Source organism: Arachis ipaensis, chromosome B5 (assembly GCF_059453495.1).
Source record: "Arachis ipaensis isolate K30076 ecotype BB chromosome B5, ASM5945349v1, whole genome shotgun sequence".
Lineage (NCBI taxonomy): Eukaryota > Viridiplantae > Streptophyta > Magnoliopsida > Fabales > Fabaceae > Arachis > Arachis ipaensis.
In genome coordinates, this window is record NC_142440.1 from 30,857,986 (window position 1) to 30,876,833 (window position 18,848).

Here is an 18,848-nt window from a genome sequence, read left to right on the forward strand (position 1 = left end):
TAGTATTTGTTTGGTTAAATACTATATGTCGCGGTAAATTTTAGAAAGCTAGAGTTTGTATAGTTTTTTTAAATGTTTAAGAATGCTTAGATGATTTTAGAAGGTTCTAAAATGTTCTAGAAGGTCTTGAAATACTCTAAAAAGTTCTAGAAGACTCTGAAAGGTCATAAAGTATTTTAGAAGAGGGTGGATGTATATAGGAGTATGAAGAATAGTATAAAAAAATCTAGAAGTATTTAAAAAGTTGTACTAGGATAGATATTTGTAATAAATATTTTAGATAATTAATTCGGACCGTTGATTAGATTTAGAGAAAAGGACAAATAGGTCCCTGACCTTTTGCCCCGCGGACATTTTCGTCCCTGACCATTAAAAATACTTCTAAGTCCCTGACCTTCACAAAACTTGGACGGATCAGTCCCTGGCGGAGGCATTTGGACGGAGGGACTGATTCGTCCAAATTTTGTGAAGGTCAGGGACTTAAAAGTATTTTTCAATGGTCAGGGACGAAAATGTCCGCGGGGCAAAAGGTCAGGGACCTATTTATCCTTTTATCTTAGATTTAATCATAATCATCCATTAAGGAGGTGGATGGCTATAAATAGGAGGAGAGAGTTAGTGTGAGTCATGTGTGAGTCATTTTGTAACAAACACTTGAGCAATAAAGTGCTCTTTCCACCAAAGCTTCCATTCTCTTGTGTTCTTAGCTTTCTTGCTAAGTATTGAGGGTTAGGTTGACTTCGTCTTAACTCAAGAGGTTGAGTAAGTCCGAGTGCCGGCACGATAGTGTTGGAGTGTGTCCAAAGTCGTGACAATTTGGCATCAGAGCAAGATTCGAGAGGGAGCACAAGTGGTTTGTGAATATTACTTCTAATGTAACCATGGAGCATGTTGAGTCTCAAAGGGGAAATGATGCTATTCCTTCTCAATGGAGAGGCTGGAAGGCCTGTTCTTCAAGTGAGCCTAAAGGTAAGGACTCTAACTTTTTAGAAGAGAGAGTTTCTATGTTGGAAAATGTTCTATCTTCTAGACTATGTTTATTTTTAGAGACAGAACATGACACTGAGATAGAGACAATAGGACGGAGATATTAAAAATTATCCTTTGTGTATTGTGTTTGGATACGATGTACAAGACACTAATGTAATATCCAATATTATGTTTGAATACACATAGATAAGACTAAAATATTATATAAAATGACTAAAATAGCCATGTGATTCTAAATTTTCTACATCAAATACAAACTAATTTAATAGAGAATGAGAGCACGTAGGAGTACAGACAGAACTTAAAAAAATGTTTGAAAAGGCAAAAAATTTTAATAAAAAAATATATAATAGTATTTATATTAAAATAAAATTTATAAATATAATTATTTTATTTTTAAATTTATTATTAATATGTAGGAATACATATGGTTAAGATTAACAAAAAAATAAATCTGAGTTTAATTAATAAAAAATTTTGTTTAGGTTAATAAGTCAAATTAATTTTAAATAAAAAATCAATTCTAAAAAATAATCCATTTTTACATGAAAAAAAAAATTAGTTTTTGCACATAAAAATCTATTTTTATTTAGAAAACCAATTCTTTTTTATCTAAAAACTGATTTTTCTTTTCAAAAAATTGATTTTTCTTTAAATTATATAAAATCAATTACAACTTATAAATTATTTTTTAGCATTTTAAAAGATCAATTTTACTTTTGATAATATTTATTTTTCAAAAGTTTTAAGATTAATTATTTTTGTTATTATTTTTATTACAAATTAAATAATATAATACAAGGTTAAAATGGTATTAAAGTAAGAACGATAAGAAGGAAGGAATTATCCAGTTCAATAACAAATTCTACAAAAAGGAGAACACAAAGATAGAGAAAGAGCAGGAAGAAGAAAATACCTGAGAACAACGCAATAGGAAAAACAAGAAGGGGTAATAGTGGAATAATAAAAAATATCTATGGACAAAAAGAAAAACAAAATTTATAAAAAAGTCCGTGTCCATTCTTCCAAATCCCGTGTCCATCATTGTCCTTCGTAAAAAGGTAGACACAAAAGTATAAAAAACTGTCTCGGAGACAATGTGTTCATTGTCCATGTCTTTGCTTCCAAACATTTTTTAAACATGTTTTGTCCATGTCTTTGTGTCGTGTCTCCAAAAACAAATGCTATCCTATGGATGAGCGCTTCCAAAGGATAGAACATGATAAGGAGACCCTCGAGACTCACGTGTCAGGAGAACTAGATGCTTTCAAAGAAAGCATGCTTCAAATCGAAGAGAAGCTTGAGAATTCCTTGAAGTTATTTGAGGAAGTTCGAGTTTGGTTCGAGGAGGCAAAATCTCGACCAATCATTATAAGGGAGACGACAAAGATTGATCTTCCAAAGCCAAAGGAGTTCAAGGGCGTAAGGGACGCTCGAGAGGTGGAGAACTTCCTATGGCAAATGGAGAGGTACTTTGAAGGCCAAGAAATGGTTGAAGAAGCAATAAAGGTACGCACTGCAACCCTGTACCTTTCTGATAATGCTACTTTGTGGTGGAGGAGAAAGTGCGTAGATATGAAAAAGGGTACTTGCAACATAGCCACATGGGAAGATTTTAAAAGGGAGTTAAAAAGACAATTCTTCCCTGAGAATGTGGTTTATGAAACAAGGAAGAAGTTGAGGGAGTCGAAGCACAAGAGTATGATTAGTGACTACGTAAGGGAGTTCACTACTCTTACACTTCAAATCCCAAACTTAGCATCAGAGGTTGCATTGTTCTTCTTCATTTATGGACTCCAACCTTGGACAAAGCAAGAACTACAAAGAAGGAATGTTAAGGATGTCGATGAGGTTATCGTAGTGGCCGAATCTCTCATTGAGTATCTTAGGGGAGACTCTAAACCCAAGTCTTCCTCCAAACCTAGTTCTACTAAAGGTTGGGGAGACAAGGGGAAGAGTTTCTCAACCAAGAAGGAAGGAAAATACTCTTCAAAAAAAGAGTACGAGGAAAAGAAGAAGGCTTTTGTGCCCAAAGGAGGATGCTTCGTGTGCAAGGGACCACATCAAATGAAGGATTGTCCCAAGTTAGGGACTCTGGCATCTATCGTCGAGGAACGAGAGGCCCAAACTCAAGTAAATGAGTGTGTTGGATCTATCCAACTTATGAATGCTCTGAAGGAAAAAGAGGCAAGCACCGCAGAAAAGAAAGGCTTGATGTATGTCAAGGGCTTTATAAATGAAAAACCCGTCATGGGTATGATTGACACTGGTGCTACACACAACTTCATCACGTCTGATGAAGCAAAGAGGCTTGGGTTGAAGATCACCAAAAAGAATGGCTGGTTCAAATCTGTGAATACCAAGGGTGAACCTCTTAAGGGAGTAGCAAAAGGGGTTGAGATGACTCTTGATTCTTGTAAGGGTCTTGTAGATTTCTCAGTAGCACCCATGGACGATATCAAAATAGTCATCGGACTTGATTTGTAAAGGAAGGCAAATATAATACCTATGCCATACTATGACATAGTATGCGTCATGGAGAAAGGGTCTCCATGCATGGTCTCTACAGTCTCTAAAGCTGGAGGACCACTGATGCTCTCTGCTATGCAACTCAAGAAAGGGTTTAAGAAAGGAGAGATTACATACTTGGCTCTATTACAAGAGGAGTCAACATCTAAAAGAGAAGACGTTCCTCCTGAAATCAAGAAATTCCTTGAAGAAAATAAAGATGTGATGCCTCCCGAGTTGCCAAAATAACTACCACCTAGGAGGAAGGTGGACCACAAGATTGAATTGGAGTCAGAGCAAAGCCGCCTGCCTCAACACCTTACTGCACCTCCAGAACTTGAGGAGTTGAAGAAGCAACTCAAGGATTTGCTAGATGCTGGATTCATCCGTCCATCGAAGGCATCTTTTGGCGCACCAGTCTTGTTCCAAAAGAAGCATGATGGTTTGCTGAGACTATGCATCGACTATTGAGCACTTAACAAGTGTTCCTTTGCAAGGGATGAAGTCCACTTCTTGGGACACATAATTAAAGATGGAATCCTCTGCATGGATCAAGGAAAGGTGAAGGCTATCAAAGAATGGGAGCCGCCAAATAAGGTATCTGAATTGAGGTCATTCCTTGGGTTGGCTAATTACTATCGGAGATTTATCAAGGGATACTCCGCCAAGACTGCACCATTAACTGATCTTCTCAAGAAAAATCACTCTTGGGAATGGTCAAAGGAGTGTCAAAAGGCTTTTGATGAGTTGAAGGCTGCTATCATAGAAGGACCAGTACTAGCACTACCCGACTAGTTAAAAGTGTTTGAAGTCCACACTGATGCTTTTGACTACGCTATTGGAGGGGTTCTGATGCAAGAAGGACATCCTATTGCCTTTGAGAGTCGCAAGTCGAATGATACAGAGAGGCGATACACTATCCAAGAGAAGGAGATGACCGCGGTGATGCATTGTCTGAGAACTTGGCATCACTACTTGCTTGGTTCACACTTCATCGTCAAGACAGACAATGTGGCTACAAGCTACTTCCAAACTCAGAAGAAGTTAAGCCCCAAACAAGCTAAGTGGCAAGATTTCTTAGCTGAGTTTGATTTCAAATTTGAATACAAGTCAGACAAGACTAATGTGGTAGCAGATGCGCTGAGTCGCAAGGCTGAGTTGGTGGCCATTTCTATGGTTGAAGGAGATATTGTGCATACTATCAAGGAAGGGTTGCACCACGATCCATTAGCCAAGAAGTTGGTGGAGGTGGCTAGAGAAGGTAAGACCAAAAGATTTTGGCTAGAAAACGACCTTCTCTACACTAAAGGGAGAAGACTATACGTCCCTAAATGAAAAAATCTAAGAAGAAAATTAGTGAGAGAATGTCACGACACCAAGTGGGCTGGTCATCAAGGTTAGCGAAGGACCTTAGCACTCATTGAATCTTCTTATTATTGGCCTCAAATGAGAGATGAAGTGGAGAGCTATGTGAAGACTTGTCTTGTGTGCCAACAAGATAAGATTGAAAATAAAACACCAAGTGGGTTGTTGGAACCTCTGCCTCCATCAGAGTGACCGTGGGAAAGTATCTCTCTAGATTTCATCTCTGCCTTACCAAAGTCTGAGGGGTTTGGATCTATTCTCATGGTAGTGGATCAATTTTCGAAGTATGCTACTTTTATACCTGTCCCTACTGACTGCACTGCAGAGAAAGCAGCACGACTATTCTTCAAGAATATGGTGAAGTACTGGGGATTGCCTAAGAGTATCATTAGTGATCGAGATCCACGCTTCACAGGACGACTATGGACAGAGCTGTTCAAACTCCTTGGGTCGGAGCTTCATTTCTCAACAAGCTTCCATCCTCAAATCGATGGGAAGACTGAGAGAGTGAATGCCTTACTTGAGTGTTACTTGAGGCATTTCGTAAGCGCTAATCAGAAGGATTGGACAAAACTCCTAGACATTACTCAGTTCTCATACAATCTACAAAGGAGTGACTTTACTGGGAAGAGTCCGTTCGAGATTGTGATTGGACAACAGCCGCTTACGCCTCACTCTCTTTCTTCCTCCTACTCAGGGAATGGCCCTGGAGCTTATCATATGATCAAGTCATGGGAAGAACAAGCAGATGTCACTCGTTCTTACCTCGACAAAGCAGCAAAGAAGATGAAGAAATGGGCAGATAAGAAGAGGAGGCATGCAAGCTATCAAGTGGGAGATAAGGTAATGATTAAACTTCTTCCACAACAATTCAAAGCCTTTCGCAAGGTTCATAAGGGCTTAATCCGCAAATACGAAGGGCCATTTGAGATCATTGGATGTGTTGGGGAGGTTGCTTACAAAGTACAACTCTCTCCCTCTATGAAGATCCATCCGGTCTTCCATGTGAGTATGCTTAAACCATATCATGAAGACCAAAATAAACCAAGTAGAGGTGAATCGATTCATGCTCTGCCTATGGTGATTAGATCCTCTAATAAAGAAATCGAAGAGATCTTAGCTAATCGCGTCATGCGACGAAGAGGGGTACCACCAAGTATCCAATACTTGATCAAGTGGAAAGGGCTCCCGATAACTGAAGCTAGTTGGGAAGCTCGTGAAGATTTGTGGCAATTTCAAGAACACCTAGAGCGCTATCATGAACAGAACACAACGTGGACGTTTGCGCATTAGGTGGGGGAGAATGTCACGGTAAATTTTAGAAGGTTAGATTTAACAGTGTTTGTATAATTTTCTGCAATATTTGAGAATGCTCTAGATGGTTCCAGAACATTCTAGAATGTCCTAGAAGGTCCAGGAATACTCTAAAAGGTTCTAGAAGACTCTGGAAGGTCATAGAGTATTCTAGAAGAGTGTGGATGTATACAGGAGTATGAAGAGGTATGGAAAAATCTAGAAGTATTTAGAAAGTTGTAGTATGATAGATATTTGTAATGAAGGTTCTAGATAATTAATCTGGACCATTGATTAGATTTAATCTTAACCATCCATTAAGGAGGTGGATGACTATAAATAGGAGGAGAGAATTAGTGTGAGTCATGTGTGAGTCATTTGTAACAAACACTTGAGTAATAAAGTGTTCTTTTCACCAAAGCTTCCATTCTCTTATGTTCTTTTGTATTCTTAGCTTTCTTGCTAAGTATTGAGGGTTAGGCTGACTTGTTCTTAACTCAAGAGGTTGAGTAAGTCCGAGTGCTGGCACGGTAGCGTTGGAGTGTGTCCAAGGCCGTGATATATAGGTCTAAATATTATTGCCTAATTATTAAAAAGGTCAAATAATTAATTTTAAATTTATGAATATAAAAATTTAAATATCTAAAATTTATTATGAAAAATAAATCTTTTGTTGTATCGAACACATTTTGAACATGATATTCATTAACATTCGTTAGACACGCATATTTTTAGTGACCAATTGTATCTTAATAAAAAATAAAAAAATTTCTTCGAATACGTTTGAATATACCTAAATACTATCACGTATCAGCGTGTCTTTCCTTATTCTTAAAATGAGTTTAGAAATAATATATATTATTATTTATTAAACTAAAAAATATTTAAATATTTTATATAATTAAAAAATATTAAAACAATTAAAAATAATTTATATTTTAATATCAATAAAATATTAAAATATCGGCTCATTTCTTTTATATAGAAATATTTTGGATGTTTTTCTGGAAATAAACCTATTTGGTATAATTGCACGTGGGTGGATGTTGCAGGTGGAGCAGTCCCAACACACAAGGGACATGCTGAGTTAACACGTAGGATGCGTGATCGACATGTGTTAAGATCGAGGCCAACACGTAGGGTGCATATTGGACACATATCAACTTTTGATTCGATGCGATTCCAACATGTGACTTGCGTGGTGGGTGCTCTACCTAAAAATTGAAGCTCGTTATCATTTTACTTCATTGCAAGAGATGTGTTTTACTGTATTGTTGGTGCAATGGAGAGTACTACAAATAGAATAGTGTACCACAATTGTGAGATTATAAAAAATACAAATGAGGTGATAAGCTTTATGTGTGAAAATTCATTTTCATTTGTGGTTCCATGCACTATGACATTCGCAGAACTACAGTATGGTCTTCGTCAAAATATAGAAAGTGATATTTTAAAGAGGATAAACAATATTCTCTATAGGAATCTTGTTATCGTATTTGGCGCCTAATATAGTTTGATATTATGCTGATCATTGACGAAACAAGTATTCATCATATGTTTCATATTCACCAGCAGACTCAGGTACAACATCTAAAGATTGAGTTGTATGTTGAGTTTGAACATATAGCTGCGGATGGGATTCAACATGACTCAAACATGCAAAATAATAGAGTTGAAGTGTACGAAGAAATGAACAGTGATAGCAAAGAAGACTTTGAAGCTACCTACAAAGTCAGTTCGAAGCTACCTACGAAGCCGGTGACGAGGAGGAGGATGAGGATGGTGATGGAAAAGGTGAGGTAGTCGTGACAATTTAGTGGTTTTATCCATAATCAGTCAACCCATTGATGTTTCACCTTTTATGCGTAGCTTGGATCTTAATATCATGTATGCATTAGAATTTTCTGAATATGCGAACATAGGTACGTGAGGAGTGAGTAATAATCTATAGAGTAATTACCTAAACCAGTCTCCAAAGATTTTAAAAGCGGACATTTTAGTCCTGAAAAAAATTTAATACATATATCAATCCCCAAGGTTTTACTCCGGTAGACAAATCAGTCCCCAGTTCATTTTTCGGCAGAGTAATTACTCAGATCAGTCCCTAAGAATTTTAAAAACGGACATTTTAGTCCTAAAAAAAATTGTCAGACATAACAATCCTCCATCCAAAAAAAATTAAAATTATTATTATTATTTTTTGCACAATAATACTGTACCATAATTTTTTTATATTTTTTGGACAAAAGTAATGATAAATTTATTCATTAGATTCTTATATATGTATTTCTAATATAAAAACTATATATATATATATATATATATATATATATATATATATAGTCACTCAGTAGTAGTAGTTAGAAAGAGTTAAGAATGAAGGCTGGTTCTATGGTGGTGAAAGTATATTTGGATCTTGATGGTCCAAGTAGAATCTTTCATCTTAACCATTAAAAAATAGTGATGAATGGTTTCGATTAAATGATTATTATATATTAAAAATTATAATAATATAAATTAATTATTCAACATTTGTAAAATTTTGATTTTACTTTTTTATTCTTTTTTTTCCAGCTCATTCCCTCTTTGTCCTATCATCCACTTTGCTATCTTTTTCTTCTGATAGAAAATGAGATTTGATTATTAATATTTTTCTCTAATTAATGTGAGCTTTGAATCAAAAATAGAAGCTCCTAAAAAAACAACACGCATCACCTACTTATCATGGCTATGAAGCATTCATAGCACTTTTGACCAAGTGAACTCGTCGTTTATTGAGGTTTAGTCTAAAATACAACATATTGGATCTGTGAAGTGGCAACTGGTAAGACATTGAAATTGTATATTAGTTACTATTTAACAAGACACAGCCCAGTTATTAAAGATCAGTTTCAGTTTGGTGTTAAAAATTGTATAGAAACTAATTATTACTTTTTACCACTGTTTTTATCCCAAACCAGTTTATGAAATCTATGATTATGGAGTGTTGAATTGAAGCGAAGGAACCTTGTCCTAACGATATAAAAAGGGAAAAACAATAATTATTAATAATATTGTTAATAATGTTGGTTGTAACTTGTAAATATTGTGGTGATTGCTATTGTTAGAAAGAAACACAAAGATATAGCAAGTGGCGTGATGGTGGTTATTGTTATAAAAAAAATAAGAGGAAGAAGACATGGTACTTAAGCAATTTACCATGTTATTTTTTAATTTTTTTTTATTTGGACCACCAAGATTTTTAATATACCTTTTTCCATCTAAGACAAAACCAAGAATGAATATAGTGCCCAGAGCTGGATCTCGAATATAAGTATAGTAAATTTTGAAAATTTTTTTTTTGTTTTCCACGGTATCTCCCAACCCGACAGGTCAAGGACTAATCCGGCGCGGATGTGAGCTCCATTTTAAATAAAGTTCGTCTCGAATCCTAGTTGACTTCCCATTGATCAAAACTAACTTGTACACTTATGAATCTATATTGGTATCATAAGAATAATCTTTGGAATTAATCAATAATCATACAATATTTACAAATGAATGATACACCAGAAAAGAAGCAAGAGAGAGAGAGACTACCCGGCAAGCTCACTAATTGGCGGCCGGTCCATGGCATCATATGCAGCCTTTGCATTGCGCTGCAACAAAGGATCAATGTCTGCCAATTTTGGAATCTGAGCTAGCAGATCAATAGTCCTACGAAGGAGGCGAGCAAGATCGCCTTCGTCCATCGCACAATCCATCATTATCTCTCTCCAAGTCAACCCAGAAGCCCATGCTTCAACCATACCGCAAAACTGGCTATCCAAACAGCAAGGTATCATCACCCCATGTTTCTCCTGAATGGTCAACAGGGCGCTTCTTTGTTCATCCAATAACTTTATGACATTCATAACTGTTGTGGTTGGCTCGTAAATGTAACTGTTATTCTTCCATGGTCGGAGTTTGATACCCTCAGAGACCAAGCTTGCACAAACTGCAGCAAGTTGTGGAGGTTTTAGCTCTAGAAGAATTTTGCTGCGAAGAACCATTGCAAGCCAAAGCTCGTTTTCTCCTCGGATTGCTGCTGCAGTTTCCCCAAGTGGAAATATGACCTGCGTGTTTTTGTCCAATGCTCTGGTTTCATGTATGACATTGCTAACCTGCATAAACTCCTTCCATCCGGAGGGTTCAATTTGTTCTATTCGATTAGTTAAACGTTTTGATCTATTCTGCAAGCGCCTGATTTTCTCCTCAGTAAACTTGACTGCGTCTATGACTTTACTGTATTCTTTGTAGCCTTCTGTACGAGAAATCTTTTTCTTCAAGCGTGAAACTTTATTTCTTTGATCCTTGTAACGCTCTACAGCATCTCTGTAGGCTTGAGACTTTAGCAGTAGCTCATCACTTTCAGAGAAGCTACTCAAAACAGGAACATTCAGACTCCAAGACCATGTATCTAAAGAGCCTTCCATGAACCATAAACCACCATAGGCAGATTGCGCAAGATTATCCCACTTCATGTCCTCCTTATCAAGGAGAGTGCTCATAATTTCTCGTGGTAGAGCATCCCCTTGAGCCAATGGAACGTTAGGAAAGCCAGTCCCATATACTGTTTTAATCCACTTTTCTGTAAATAGATACCAAGAGTTATCAGAACCAAGAGCCACATGGTATGATGGTTCAAGGCCATCATCCAATACTGAATCAGTAATGCTTGGTTCCGCATCACCTAAATTTATTGCAAAAGAATCAGCAGAAGATACCAATTTCTTAAGTTTTGAAGCATTAAGTGAGTCAACCTTCCCCAGAAACACAGCAGGCAGTGAATGTTGAGTTCCTTCAGAATCTGTGTACTGCAAGCACAAAAATGGTAGATGTCCATTTTCAGGGTCTTCCAACAAAGGTTTTAGAGCAGATATTCTTGTTGCTTCCATCTGTTTACGCAGTTCAGCCCGAACACGTTTTTCTGCCCTTAACTGCTCCTGCAATTCTGCAATCTCCTTATATTGTCGCTGTGATAAAGCTTTCCTGCTTCTTTTATCTATGGCTTCATCAGTTATTTCTGACATCAGAATCTCAATTTCTTTCTCAATTTTATTAATTTCCTCTTTAGCAGCCAGCATAACATTGCTACTAACGTAATTTCCAAAACTCTGCTCAACTAACTTCCTAGCTTCTTCCAAAGTTCTCCCTGATGAAGGTCTCCCATCATCTGACTCATTTGACCTATGAATGGCTTTCACACCTGCAAGAAGATTTAAAACCATTCCAAACGAAGCAGTAAATTGTGAGACTAGGGGCTCAAGTCCAGCAAACAGCACCTTGCAGCACTCTTCAGCACCCTCATTAGGTGTCTGTATGAGCACCACATGACCACTTTCATCAATGCCCCTTCGCCCAGCACGCCCAGCCATCTGAAGCAGTTCATTTGTGCTTAACTGGACACGTCCACTATCACCTCTTTTGCTGAGGGATGAAATAACAGCAGTTCTAGCTGGCATGTTGATTCCTGCAGCCAGTGTTTCTGTTGCAAAAACAACCTTGACAAGCCCTCTTTGAAACAATTCTTCAATGAAAGCTTTCCACAAGGGAAGACAACCCGCATGATGTGCAGCAACTCCTTGCAGAAGTCCTTTCACAGCAGTTTCTCTGACAGCATCAGGATATTGAATGCGGAACCTCTTCAAGGCAAGTTCAACCTCACTTGTTTCACACTCATCTAAAAGATTGCAATTTTCAACATATTGCACAGCTGCATCACAGCCCTTTCTGCTAAATATAAACCATATAGCTGGCAGCATATCCCTAGACTGAAGTTGCCATAGAGTATCAATTATTTGAGGAACCTGGAAAACAAGTGAAATGATTAATACTCCATTTTGAAGAATATACTTACTATTATAAACAAGTTCATTCAGTCTTTTTTGTTGGTCTTAATAAAGTTTTTGCACTTATACCCTAAGTGTGTCTTAGAACTCAAACTCCCCATTTATTATTCATGAACACTTATTGGACATCAAGATCTATCCATCACAGTTTCAGCATTATGATTTTTGAAGGTAGGGAAAATATGGAAGCATTATCAGAAATTTTTTCAGAAGGCTTACCTGTGAACGACGAATTGCATTTATATTATTCTTTGAAAGAGAACGATTTTCCAGTGTGCTACCATCACTATCGTACCTCGTTCCTCGTCTCCGGGAATTCTTTCTTCTAGGCCAATCATCATTGTAAGATTTGACCCCTGCACCTTGAAGTTGTAAATAATTGAGAGACAGCTTCCTGCTTTAAATAAAGGAAGAAACTAAGTTTCCACTTTTATCCAATTCACTAATAAAAATGTTATAATATTTGGTACCAAGTTGTTTAAAATGTTGAATAATGATTAATCTACAGCAGTGTCAGAAACGATTAACAAAACTAAATAAATGCAGTAAGGGTCCCTGACCGGACCTGTTCATGCGTGTTCCTTTCTCATCAAGAAGTGGCAATAAGGAATTTTTCAAAGAGAAATGCCAAGTTAGTGGAACTGGGCGTTTTGATGATGTTACCAATTCTGTTGAACCATGAATCTGAAAGCCAAAACAGTTATCCTCATTGTAAGATCGCTCTTGCAGAAACCACTAAATAAAATGCAGGGATACACTGACCCACATACTTAATTCCATTCACGAGCATAGAAAATAAACCCTAAACCTCAGTTAGACAACAGTACAGAAAATTTTGGGTAGATAAAAGCTAAATCCAGGAATCGTATAACCATCAGGACCCATACTTGAACAAAAGATTGAAATCATTGAACATCAGTATAGGCAAGATCTAACACCCAAACACTCTTCAAATCCCGAACTTCCATAAGTACATCAAGATGATCAACCTACAAAATTCCCTAGAAACTGAATTTTTAGGTAAATTTGAAATGCACTGTCTAATGTTTTTCGATATTTCATGCTAGTTACAAAAAAACCTTTCATGTCCAAGAACAGAGGGGGAAGACCTCCCATGGTTACGTAATTGTTTATAGGATGTTAAAATGCTTGGTACTTAAAATGAAGCTTTTCAAACCCATTTGAAATTTCACTGTCTATTTGCTTCTTTCTTTCTTTCTTTCTTTCTTTATTATCACTCTAAAACTGAACTCCTTTGTATGTATATGTGTAAGTGGGTGAGCGAGAGAAGGGTGCAAGAATCTACTAAGTCGGACTGAATCATTTTACAGATATAGAAACCCAGCCAGCGCAAGTACCTGGCCAATCCAGCCAGCCAACTCATCAGGATTTGCAACAGTTGCTGACAAACAAATTAGTTGAACTTCTTTAGGGCAATAAATAACCTGCAGTATTTGATTGCATAAGTATTTGTAATTAAGAGAAGTTGACTATGCTAAGTATTAGGCAAAGAAAAAAACAAAGTATGCTTACAATCTCTTCCCAAACAGTACCACGAGATATGTCACTAAGGTAATGAACTTCATCCAAAACAATCACATCAACATGGAGAAGTCCGCCTCCTGAAGAAATATTACCAACACTGCATGAAAAGACAAGAGTTATCTATGATTGATGTCCACAATAGATGAGCTCAAATACCAAAATCACAATGGAGAAGAGAAGCTTTATAGATGTTATAATTCGGATGAAATGGAAGGGTTCAATAATATTTATGCAAACAATTGGACTTTAGGTGAGAAAAATAATGTAGTCAAAATCAAATTTTAAGATCAAATACATAAAGCCAGTAACTGGTAGCTGAAGTCCTCCTAGCTTAAGACAACATATACCAAAATTATTCTCGGAACAAGTTATGTGACTATGCTTTAACATAACAAGCAACTCCATTTTTCAGTTAGGCTCGACTTCTAACCCACTGAAATGAACCATTTTGGATTTCCAGGGGAAAAAAGGAGAATAAATTATCTTCTCTAATAAACGTATCCAAAGGGGTAATTAACAGTAAGACAAGGCCTATTCAACGTAAAGCCCCAACTCACAGCTTCACTGCACAACTTGAAAGTTATTAGAGATACAACCATTAATATTGCCTTCTCCTATCAGCTTAAGCTTTTGGAATGAGTGATTTCATGACATGGTATCAGAGCTCGGACTTAAGTTCAATCCTTGGTGAACCCCAGAAGTGAAAAAAATAGCATAAGACAAATAAAAGAAGAGAAGACCTATGCAAATCAAGTAAACCCAAAAAGAGGCTCTTGCTTGAGGGGAAGTATTCGAGATATAACCATTAATGTTGTCTTCTCGGCTTCTCCTATCAACTTAAACTTTAGCGATGAGTGGTTTCGTGACAAAAGTCTCAAAAGTAGTGAAATGGTACACAGCTACACAAAATCACTTGTTTCTGATACTGGGATCCAAGTTAAGTTCAATTTTTGCACATTGTCTTTTACCCCGACATCCAATGAGCTGCTGCAACATAAATAAAAGTAATTTCTTTTTGCAATGGCGGAGGCAGAAACTAGCCGCTATAGTATGAGAAGTAGCACCTGATTGGATGCCAATGTAGAAGAGCTTTACACTGACATTCCATAGAAATTAAACTTTTGCAATTATGTACCTCTGATATAACATGTTGCGCAAAATCTCTGTGGTCATAATCAAGACTTGAGCATCCCTGTTGACAGCGGAATCTCCTGTAAGAAGGCCAACATTGTTGTCTCCAAAAGTCTCCCTGACAATCCACAACAAAAGCATCAGCAACGATTCAACTTTGTAATGAAAGTGACAAAAAGATAAGGCAACAGAAACTCTCTCACACGATGCAAAATAGGAAAGTCAAATTTAGAAGCATAGAACTTCCATTTCTCAAAATTACTGCATACCGAAATTCTCGGAACTTCTGATTGGACAATGCCTTGAGCGGCGTCGTGTAGAATATCCGGCGTCCCCTGGCAACAGTGGCAACCGCCGCAGATTCCGCTATCAGAGTCTTCCCGCTGCTCGTTGGAGCCGACACCACAACCGATGAGCCTCTTAGAAAAGCGTGTATTGCCAGCCGCTGAAGGAAAAAGCCAAAGACGAATAAAAAAAAAACAGCCAGCACAAACTTCACTTCGAGTAACAAAATTCTCCGAACCAATTTTGAAATGAGAAAGAAGAGAAAACTGAACCTGAAACTTATCGATTCGGAAATCGTAAACGGAGGCAAGTTCGTCGACGTCGATGATATCGGAGCCAAACTCCCTGACCTCTTTGCAGAGCTTCTCAACTCTCTGCCACTTGAACGTTCCGTCGTTGCCAAGTCTAGCAGCCTCGAACGCTTCCTCGCCTTCGTCGGAAACGGCGCCATCGTACGCCTCGCTCGAAACGTCGTCGTATTCATCAGCAGCAACATCTTCGTCGTCGTCGTATTCGAATTCATCATCTTCTTCATTTTCTTCAAAATCTTGTTCGCCTTCTTCGTCTTCGTCGGCCTCGTGAAGCGTAGAGGATGGGGACTTAAAGGAGATTTGGAAACGGAGGGAAGAGAGGACCGAACGGTGGCGAAGTAGAAGAGAGAAGGGGAGAGTAGTGGCGGCTCGTGTAAATGGGAGAGGAGTGTGGCGAGTTGGAAGGAGTGAGAGAATGAATGGAGTGCTGGTGGCGGGGGCGGTTGCCACGACCACCATGGCGGGAGAGTTTTTCGCGTTTGGATTTGGTTTGGCTGCGATTTTCTGTTGCCGATGACAATATATCCAACTTTTTTATTATTCAAAAATGAGAAAAATATCTCAAGATTTTGGTTGGGTGTTTTTTTTTGTCAACATTTGTGTTTGTTTATTTTTTCTTTTTATTTTCTGGCCATGATGCGGTTTAGAGTGGCAAACGGGCTAAACCCGTCGGGCCTAAATTTATCGGGCCGGCTCGCATAACCCGTAAAAAAGATAGGTCGGGTTGAAAAATTGGAATCGCAAAAAAAAAAAAATCTGCCTAATTTGCACCGCTTAAATCGCAAGCTTTGGCAGGACAGGACGGACTTCCCTGTCAGGCTTAGTTTTTTTTTTTATAAAGAGGTATTTTTGCAATTTTTTTTTGCCAAAACTCATCTTCTTCCAATCCAATTTATAAGAGTATAAAGATGAATATTGAGTATTTTCACTATTTTGGATTATATGTTGCTTTGAAGATAATATTTATAATTATGTTTTGGATTATGTTTATTTTGTTTTGGAGACAATATTTATAATTATGTTTTGGATGAAAACTTAGTTTATAATTATGTTTGTGAATATTTTTATTTTTTATGCTTTTAAAAATTATAAATTTATTAATATGGTTGTGAAATTATCATGGTTCTGAAAACCGGGAACCGATTACCTGGCCGGTCTGGGTAACCTCCAAAACCGTGTGGCAAAAAACCGGTGGAAAAACTGGTCGAACCGGCGGTTAACCGGCAAACCGGAAGAATCGTCCGGTTTTTTGACGGTTCAGTGGTTTCAAAATTCAGAAGCCAAACGACGTCGTTTTGGCTATTTAAAAAAAAATGGCATACGCGTTAACCAGTTAACCCTAACGAACCTAACCCTAATCAATCAGCCTTCAGCCACCCACCAAACCCCCGAAGCTCTCAGCCAGTCAGCCTCCTCCCCTTTCTTCCCCCCTCATCCACCAAGGCCACTATTGCCACCGCCCACCAAGCTCCAGATTCCAGCAGCGCTCCTCATTCGCGACCCAGCATCGCTCCCCATTCGCCACCCAGCAGCGCTCCTCAGCAGCCGCGACCACCACCGCGTTGAGCCCGCCTCCTCGTCGCCGAACCTTGACGAGCTCGCCGAGCCCGCATCGCATTCGCCGGTAAGACTGGTTTTCTTGTCTTCTTGATTTTGAACATGCTTCCTTCTAGCTCGCCTGTTCTGTACTTCTGTTTGAAAAAAAAAATAACAGGGCATCTGATTCTGTTTGCTGGTTCATGGATAACATGCTGATCTTAATTTTTGTTTTTGATTCTCTATGCTGCATGTTCTGTTTGCTGATTCTGTTTGCTCTATGCTCGACCATTCTGTTGGATTCTGCTTTTTGTTGCTTCTGAATGGAAATGGTTTTAAATTTTTATTTTACCTGAATCAGTTGATTTCTGTGACTGTCAAGCTGCATGAAGTTGATCTATGCTGCCTGTTCTGTTTGCTGGAATCTGTAAATAGTTTTTGATTCTCTATGCTGCCTGTTCTGTTTGCTGGAAATAGTTTTTGATTCTCTATGCTGCCTGTTCTGTTTGCTGGAATCTGGAAATAGTTTTTGATTCTCTATGCTGCCTGTTCTGTTTCTGATTGTTTTAGATGGAACAATCACAAAGTAACTCACAGCCACAAGATAATGCTGCTCAAAATTCTCAAACTGGTTCATCTAGAGGTAAATCTGATCCAGCTTGGCAGTATTTCACAGTGAGGTATGACAAAAATAACAAGGCTCACTATACATGTATTTTCTGCTTGAATACTTATAATGGAGGGGGGATATATAGAATGAAATATCATCTTATTAAAGTTTGATGAGTTGCATCTTTGATTAGTTGAAAACTGCTAGTAATTGTATCTTTTGAATGTAGAACATTATGGGTTTGTCATTATGTACGTTTTATTTTTTGTTTAGTTATAAACTTTGATGTTTGAAGTTGTTTGTAAACCTCTAATATTAAGTAATGGATAATTTATTATGTGAAATATTAAATTTTATTAAGTTAGAAATTATTGAATTTATATACTTAAGATTATTTTAAGTTTTTTAATAATTTTATTTAATATTTAATTAAACCGGTTGAACCCCGGTTGAACCCCGGTCGAACCAGTAAACCATTAAACCAGTGACCTCACCGGTTCATTGACCGGTCCGGTTCTCGCAACCTTGGAAATTATATATATTATTTAGTAATTAATAAAAAAAAAAGAAGTTTTAGCAGGTTTAGCCTGTCAGCCACAGTTAGGCGGGACGAGGTGAGATTTTAGGACTCCCTCACTAGCTGGACGGGACATGACAGCCCACCAAAGGGCGGGCTTCTGGCGGGGCGGGACGGGGCGGGCTTCCCCTCTTGCCACCCCTACTCGAATCTATCTATTGGGTCAGATAAATTTCACTTGGCCCTCCAAAAAGTTTGGCTGATTATGCGTGCCTTTTGGGAAGTAGCAATTTTTTTTTTAACTTTTGGATTGTAAAAGTTATAAATATATGTGTTTAGTATCATTTTTTAGAAACTGTTTTTAACTTTTTAAGTTAATTGAGCGTTTTTGAAGAAATAGAAAATATGACTTCTTTTTTTTAGAAGTTATTTTATCACTTCTATTAAAAAAAATTTGACTTTAAAATAAAAGAGATCTTTGTACTACTTTTATTCTTGGCTTTGTGAAAAATATTTTCTATTTGTGCTGGAAATATTGGCCATCTACCATAATTTTCATGCAATATTTCGTTTGCAAGAAGTAGTGGCCTTCCACCATTTTCACGCAATGTTCCATTTGCTAGAAGTGTTGGCCTTTTAACATTTTTTTTCAATAGGGTCATTTCCTTATTTTGCAATATCTCTCCACTTTTTTATGTATCTCTTCATGTACTTTGTTTGTTTGATTTTTTTATGCTCTTCCTCAACAAATTTATGAAAGTGGCAAGTCCGAAAATAAAATTTAAACTTTATTGGAATGAACAAAATACTATTATATTCATGAAAATATGTAAAGAAGACATGGTGGCTGAAAATAGACCTGAAACACATTTTAACATAGCTGGTGG

The 18,848-nt window shown here is 37.4% G+C and overlaps 1 protein-coding gene across 1 annotated transcript; it reads right to left on the reverse strand.

Moving 5' to 3' along the window:
- Nucleotides 1–9,561: 9,561 nt before the first annotated feature.
- EMB25 (DEAD/DEAH box helicase) lies at nt 9,562–15,897 on the reverse strand. The gene is made up of 8 exons (XM_016347126.3): nt 15,260–15,897; nt 14,972–15,147; nt 14,707–14,820; nt 13,560–13,668; nt 13,385–13,471; nt 12,592–12,710; nt 12,246–12,420; nt 9,562–11,984 (listed from the first exon to the last, which is right to left on the reverse strand). The coding sequence occupies exons 1-8, from the start codon at nt 15,755–15,757 to the stop codon at nt 9,732–9,734; spliced, it is 3,531 nt and encodes a 1,176-aa protein (XP_016202612.2). The 5' UTR covers nt 15,758–15,897; the 3' UTR covers nt 9,562–9,731.
- Nucleotides 15,898–18,848: the final 2,951 nt, after the last annotated feature.

What these genes read in the sequence shown, in the direction of transcription:
- EMB25 (XM_016347126.3), bottom strand. Translation starts at nt 15,757, where the DNA reads ATGGTGGTCGTGGCAACCGCCCCCGCCACCAGCACTCCATTCATTCTC. An exon ending in GTACTGTTTGGGAAGAGATT is followed by an intron (nt 13,472 to 13,559) that starts GTAAGCATACTT and finishes CAAATACTGCAG; the next exon opens with GTTATTTATTGCCCTAAAGA. An exon ending in ATGCAATTCGTCGTTCACAG is followed by an intron (nt 11,985 to 12,245) that starts GTAAGCCTTCTG and finishes CTTGTTTTCCAG; the next exon opens with GTTCCTCAAATAATTGATAC.